Below are 7,691 nucleotides of genomic sequence, written 5' to 3' on the forward strand. Positions count from 1 at the left end.
TCGGCCTCCTCTCCCAACGACAATACGGTTGAGACAACCGTAAGTTCGCAATCGGATGCGACGGCTCCTGCAGCTGTCACTGCGCTGTACTATACGGCGAAGATAATATCCCAGCATCCCCCCTCCCCCTTTTCCATTGATCTGCTAGTGATTGCTCGCGGTTCACCAGAAGGTACCGTGGGTTCGTACCGTGGTCGTAAGAGCGTTACTCGATTAAGGGTCGGAAACGACGTTTATATCTGCAAGACTTGGGCAACTTTTAAAATTACGCCGCCTCAGAATGCTCATCGATTTTTGTTGTCGGAGGCATAAACGCAGGAACTACGCCGCAGTAATTCAACTCTCGCCGTCTGACAAATCATATCCTATCTTAACAACCGCGTCTATTTTGAAATCTCTAACTCAATATTCTCCATTGCGCATGGTATCACACATTAATTGGAGTCATGTGACTGATCTTATTCTAGCAGATCCGGAGCCTCTCAGCGCCGAATCCATTATAGGCACTGAGAGACTTGATAGGCGTCAATCTGTACAGATACGGCGAATTACTTCTCGATGGAATTCGTCGGAGTGATAGCGGCCAGCTCATTGTGTAAAATACTATTCTCGGATGAGTACCTTCCGGCTCTATGGCGGTTCTGAATTTATTGCTCAATCACGGTCCAACACTGCGCGAGCTCGTTATCTCTCGATCGCAAACTTCGACAACTTTGAGAAATCGAAGAGATTCCGAGACAGACGTTGTTCACCGGAGGAGCAGCAATGCGAAGAGCATTTTATCAACACGCATTTGCGTTGCTCGGACGGGAGATAGATAGTTTGACTTCCTTCTAAAAGGACGCTCAACATCAACATATGGTCCAAAGACAATGCCAAAATATACAAGCGTATCAACGTTTTAACCGTCACGTACGGTACTGCGTCCGCTCCGTTTTTAGCATTACGTACTACGACAGTTTATTAAGAATAAAGGCGATACATTTTTTTTGGCCGCTTAAATGTTACAGGATCTATGTCGACGACGTCCTCTTCGGAGTTGTTCCTTTTTCTCGTCAGATTTGCGATCAAATCTGCGCGTTGCTTAAGTTGTGATAAATTTAAATTAAGAAAATGGTCGAGTAATTCGGCAAATCTTCTCCAAGATATCGTTGTCGAAATCGCTGTGTAGTAAAATTTTGCAAACCGATGAACAACTAAAAATCCTCGGAATCAGCTGAAATTCGTCGCTGGATGTTTTCTAATTTCTTACAGTCTTTTCTCTCGTTCAGTCGAATACTAAGCGATCGATTCTTTTCACGGTGGTAAAATTATTTGATTTTTTAGGGTGGATAATCCTCGTCACCGTCGCGGCAAAGATTTTCTTGTAGCAACTCTGGCTGTTGAAGCTGGATTAAGACGAGATACTTCCACCCAATCTATTGACAAAGTGGGAATTCATTCAGTCGTCCTTGGCGGATCTCAATAATCTTCAGATAGCTCATTGGACACATCGCAGTACCGATACGTTGCAGTGCGAGCTCCACGGATTTTTCTAGATGCATTTACCCCACGACTTATGCTGCAGCAGTGTACATTAAACTCACATCTATTTTTTATAAATTACACAATGTTACTCGTCGGTAAGTCCAAGGCCGCACCGGTTAAATCTTTGAACATTCCTCAATTGGAATTAGCTGCTGCCGTTCTATTGACACAATTAATGAAATTTGTGCGTACATCTTTGTGTTTGACTACTGTTCCTTGTCATTGCTGGACGAACTTATTGTGCTTGCGTGGGTTGGCGAACATTCGTCGAGATGGAAACGTTCGTGTCGAATCGTGTATCAGAAATTCAGTCTCGACTTCCTGGCGACATGTAGTCACGAAGGATAATCTTACCGATTACGAAATCAGGGGCATCACGGAATGCCAACTTTTGTTTCATCATCTGTGATAGCACGGCCCCTTGTTGAGTCTCTCTGAATTTGATTGGTTCCCCGCAGATTAATGAGCTCTCTCCAAAATCTCTATTGAAGAAAACCCTCGCGTAGCTACGCATTTCACGCAACCGCTCGAGCAATGGGACTTCGCGTCGCGATATTCGTCCGAAATTCATACATCTTGCGATATGTAGATGTCAAATTCGGGGGAGCGTATTCACGATTTTGCGCTCGATGCGGACTACCGGAATTTGTCTACTCCGACAACAGCACCACGTTCGTCGGCACTGATCGCGAGCTGACCGCTGCCTTTCGAGCATCAATTCAAGATCCAAATCTCAATCACGCAGCGTCTCAAAAAGTCGCCTGGCATTTCATACTTCCTGCTGCTCCACATTTCAGCGGATTATGGGAAGTGGAGATACATAGCATCAAACATCATCTACATCGTGTGGTCGGATCACATCTTGATCTTTAAAGAGTTCACGCTTTTATGTAATATAGAGGTGTGTTTCAATTTGAGGTCTCGTGTCGCTAATTGATGCGATCGAGGATTATGAGCCGCTTATTTCCGGTTATTTTTTAATTGACTTCGCGCTCACTGCTATTTATGAGCCCTTTCTGTTAAATGTTAGTGAGAATCGCTTGTCGTGTTGTCCGAAACTGTAAAGCAATTAACCGAGCAGTTTTGTAAACTCTGGCAGAATGATTATATTAATACTCTTCAACGCGTAAAGTAGCGAGAAATTGTGCCTCAGTCTATCAAGATCGGACAATTAGTTCTAATCCAAAATTTGTTACGCCCACTAAGTAAATGGAATCTGGGTCGCGTAATTAAATGTCACGAGGGTCACGGTTTGGTACGCGTTATAATAATAAAAACCGCATCATTCGAATATCGGCGTTCGATAATCAAATTGTGCTTCCTATCGATCGATATAGAATAAGTCAAATCAACGAGTTAATTATATATTTTCGCAAACTTGTAAATAGATATAATTAACGCAGCGTTTGCCTCGAGACGTTTCTTGTTTCAATGTTCCTCATTTTTGATCGATTTATTCAAACGTTTCAAGATGAGCGATATGTTTAAAGTTTTCTAAAAATTTATATTAGTATCATTGTATATATGTTTCGGTCTTTCTTATGTATCTGCGGTGAATTTAAGTTTGATGGAATATTCGTGTTGGACCTTTTTCAAGCGAGCGATTGACGGAGATATAAATAGTCGTAAAGGCAATGTAAATAATTGATGTCAGTTATACAGGATGTCTCACAACTCCCCCTACAATATTTTATGAGCGTATTGTAGAGGTAAAATAGAGTCAAAAATTCTAATACAAAAATGTTAAGGTAAAATAATAATTTTGAAGGTATAAGCGATGAAAGTTTGCCAATGACATCGCGTAGAACTCGCGCGCTCAGATCCGTAATTAATTGTATATACACGCGTACCAATCTATCATCTGTTGATTTTTTAAAGTCAAAGTGGTATTGATTTTTATTGCACAGCTGATTTTATTTTTGTTTCTTATGTAGGGGAGACCGGGGCGAAGTCGTCACCTTTTTTTTGATGCCGGTTTTTAACAACAAAATTAATAATTCTAGTGAAATGTGGTGTACTGTTGTAAAGAGTGAATCCTTGGCTATAATATTTATCTGGGTATTTTTAATATACATCGCTTTGTTCAATCGATATAGAGTAAAAATCACAAAGGTGCAAAAATTGAAATGTCAAAATTGCCGGGGCGGAGTCGTCACCTCCCTGGGGCAAAGTTGTCACTCATTCTCAGACTGGATTTTAAATGAAAATACATAATTTCGATCATGATAAACAATAGAATACATTTTTTTAATTATTTTTTTTAAAATTATTTCTTAATAGAAAAATTTAAACATTTATTAATAAAATACACGATGAAAATAATTACAAGAAAATCAATTTTCTGTTTCGTCATCCATGTCACTGAAAGTTCAAGCAGATAAAAATAGAGTCTGACGACCGTACGCACTTGTTATGTGCCCTACGCTTGCACGAAATGCACTGTTTCTCATCAGCTCTGTTTTCTGTCATCTCTGAGCACACGCAGCACATATTATCTAAGTTGTCACTGTGACGACTTCACCCACGTGGCTTGGTGACGACTTCACTCCGGACACAGATTTCAAGTTTAGTGCCTCATAAAATATTTGTTGTGTGCCGCGTAACGGCACTGGGGTTGCGCCGAATAAAGGATGGGGGATCCTCGGGTCGCACAGGATATTGCAGAGATTTAGGGTGTAGATTTGGAGAGAAATACACTTTCGAGTTTTATTTAATTTGGTTTACACTTTATTTCTCGTCCTTTATTCTTTAATTAAATATTCGCGTAGTATTCGGTGGTTAGGTAGCGAATGATTCGAACTTTTATTAGTGAGTCTCGTCCTGATGTTTCGGATTCTACTTAGCGACTGGCCCGCGGGCTGACTCTCGGGCTTATATATTCTTTTGTTCTTACATTTTCAACGGGAGAGGCCCTTGAAAACAGCTCTTTGATTCGTTAGTAATATTCACGCGTTTTTGTTCTAATTGCAAGCGAAGTAGGTCGAAGTCGCAGGTCTTCGCTTGCATCTCGCGATTTTCGGTGCTTCGCGCGTGTCTCGCTGCGTTAGCGTTTTCGCGCGACGAGCGTTTGACGAGAGCGCTCTTTTATAAGTAAAACTATTTTATAATATTCTATAAAGATATTTAGTAAATTCTTATTCCTAATAACTACTGGTTATAGTTCGGGCTATAACATATTAAAAATAAACAAAAATAAGAAAAAATTCACTGCATTCGTGTTCAGCATGCATTACTCTTTAGAGTCACTTATCTCGAGATTTGAAGAGAAAATAATATTTAAAATATTAAAAATTTTCGATGCGCAAAAAATTTCACTTTTGACTACTAAAAATACGTTTGTCGTAATAAAAATCACAATATGGCAAATAACTTCACTAAACTCCGTTGGTCAGATGGACATCATAAATAGTGTTTATAATATTAACAACGAGTTCACATAACATATAGATTTCGAGATAACTGTATTGACGACTTCGCCCCGGTGATGACTTCGCCCCGGTCTCCCCTACGTATGTATTACGCATACATCGCACATTATAGCGATAGGCTAATATTAACAAATTTTCAATTTTACGGAAAACATTTTATTAAAAAAAAAAATTAACAAAATAAAAATCAGCTGTGCAATTAAAATCAATATCCGCGGACTACGCGAAGATATGAATTACCATTCCGCGCGATTCAAACGCAGTGCTTATTATCAACGATGCACGCCCGCTGAGAATGCTCGGTAGATCGAAGGCGCTTTCTCTCTTTCTTTCTCTCTCTCTCTCTCTCAAAAAAAAAAAAAAAAATAGATTGGCTTATAAAAACAGTCAAGGAAATGAAAGACGAGTCAGCATGTAAAAAGGAGGTCAAGATGATGATTAAGGAAGTAGTTCAAGAAGAATTAGGGAATATTAAACAAGAATTAGGAGAATTGAGAAGAATGATGCAAGGAGCAGCATGTAAATCGTCAGGAGGAACACAAAGAAGCTACAGTGAGGCTGTTAAAGAAAAAAAAAAGAAAATATTATAATTGTCAAGCCTAAGGTGCAACAGGAAAGTGAAGCGACGAAAAAATTGAATTAGGGAATATTAAACAAGAATTAGGAGAATTGAGAAGAATGATGCAAGAAGCAGCATGTAAATCGTCAGGAGGAACACAAAGAAGCTACAGTGAGGCTGTTAAAGAAAAGAAAAAGAAAATATTATAATTGTCAAGCCTAAGGTGCAACAGGAAAGTGAAGCGACGAAAAAATTGATAAAAGAAAAGGTAGATATCAAGAATAGGGCTATGTGAATAACGAAATTAAAAAAAGGAAGCAAAGGAACAGTGATTCTGGGTTGTGAAACTGGAGAAGAAATGCAAAAGTTAAAAGCTACAGTGCAAGCTAAGCTGGGCGAGGACTTCAAAGTTACTGAATCACCGCGGATGAAACCGAAGTTAAAAATTGTCAATATTGGCGAAGAAGAAATAAAGTTGAATGATGATGACTTATTACTTGCAATTAAGAAGCAGAACAAAATTGACGCAAAAATGAAGAATTTCATATGCAAATAGTAAAGAAAATAGTTAAAGAGAACAAGAGTCGATCCGGAAAAAGAGAAAATGAAGAAGGTTCCGTAATAATTAAAGCAGATGAAAAAACACATGAAGAAATGTTGAGCAAAGGGAAACTGAATGTAGGATGGAGAAAGTGTCCTGTATTCAATCACATTAATATCAAAAGATGTTTTAAATGCTGGGGTTATTATCATATGGCGAAGAATTGTACACGAAATGAAATATGTCACAGATGTGCAGGAAATCATAAAGTAAGTGAATGTACATCGACAAAGAAGAGATGTGTAAATTGTATGTTTAAAATTCAAACATATATATACAATCTAAAAATAAATGATGAACATGACGCACTTGATCATCCGCAATGTCCGACATTTAGGAGGGCGATTAGAAGAGAAGAGGAGAGTCGGCTGGAAGGATACTAAATAGAAACTACAGAATGAAGAGGAGCTAATATTATATACAAATGCGCAAAGCTTGATAGCGCACAAAGATGAGATAAAGGATCAGATTATGAAGAAAATGAATCCAGCAGTTATAGCATTATCGGAGACTAGATTGACAACTAAAATTGAAGATAGTGAAGTGAACGTACAAGGTTATAGTATGGTTAGATGTGATGCTGAAAATAGAAGTGCAGGAGAGGTTATTTTATATATAAGAGACGATATTAAATATGAGACAGTCTTGATAAAAAAATAGTGTCAAACTGCTGTGTGTGTGCAGCAATAGAAATAAAAGATAAATTGTATAAAGGTGTGATAATGGTAATATATCACTCACCGAGTGCATCACACGATTTTGTGATATTTCTAGAAGACACATAATAGAAGAGGTAATGATTAAAGGAGACTGTATATGGTAATGGGCGACTTTTTAATATAGATTTTATGATAAATTCATTCTATACAAAGAAGTTGCAAACGATAATGGATAGCTTAGGTATGAAACAATATGTTGATAGTCCGACGAGAATTACGAAGGACGATCAATCAATTATAGATTTACTTTTTGCTAACTATATAAAATACATGTATCAGTGATTCAGAAGCCTAAAATAACAGACCATGCGTGGTTAAGAATTGATTTGAATGTAATTAAATCAGAAAATAAGTATAGAGAATTTAGTGCTAGAGATTATAGTAATTTTAATATAGACGATTTTAATAAATTGTTAGAAAATAAAATAGGTCAAATACAAGGTAAGGATATCAATGCAAAAGCAAATAAATTCATCGATAATATAATAGGCGCGCTGGATGCTACAGCACCTAGGAAAAAGTTTAGAATTCCGAAAGTATGGGAGGGGAAAAAGTGGTTTTCAGACGAAATAAGAAAAGCAGTGAATAGAAGGGACGAGGCGTACAGTAAAGCGTTGTATGAAGACACAGATCAAAATTGGTTGCAATTTAAGAGTGAAAGAAATGCAGTGGTTAAATTAATCAGAACAAAGAAAAAAGAATATTATGAAAATATAATAGATCATAATAAAGGAAATCCTATGTGGAAAGCTTTAAAAGAAATATTAAAAGGCGAGCAGATAGGTACAAAGGAAACAGAGAATATATAGATTTCGAAATATTAAATAATATTGAAGAATGCAATATAGCAAATAAAT

At 37.7% G+C, this 7,691-nt stretch overlaps 1 protein-coding gene across 1 annotated transcript; it reads left to right on the forward strand.

The window, feature by feature from the left end:
• The first annotated feature begins 1,609 nt into the window (after positions 1-1,609).
• On the forward strand, positions 1,610-1,936 carry LOC145933042 (uncharacterized). The gene has a single exon (XM_083032431.1). The coding sequence runs from the start codon at positions 1,610-1,612 to the stop codon at positions 1,934-1,936; it is 327 nt and encodes a 108-aa protein (XP_082888557.1).
• Positions 1,937-7,691: the final 5,755 nt, after the last annotated feature.

Source organism: Prenolepis imparis, unplaced genomic scaffold (genome assembly GCF_030444845.1).
Source record: "Prenolepis imparis isolate NDT839.2.m4 unplaced genomic scaffold, iyPreImpa1.0 SCAF_1, whole genome shotgun sequence".
NCBI lineage: Eukaryota > Metazoa > Arthropoda > Insecta > Hymenoptera > Formicidae > Prenolepis > Prenolepis imparis.

Bases quoted from the DNA above. Each gene is read 5' to 3' on its own strand.
- LOC145933042 (XM_083032431.1), top strand. From the start codon at position 1,610: ATGTTACTCGTCGGTAAGTCCAAGGCCGCACCGGTTAAATCTTTGAAC.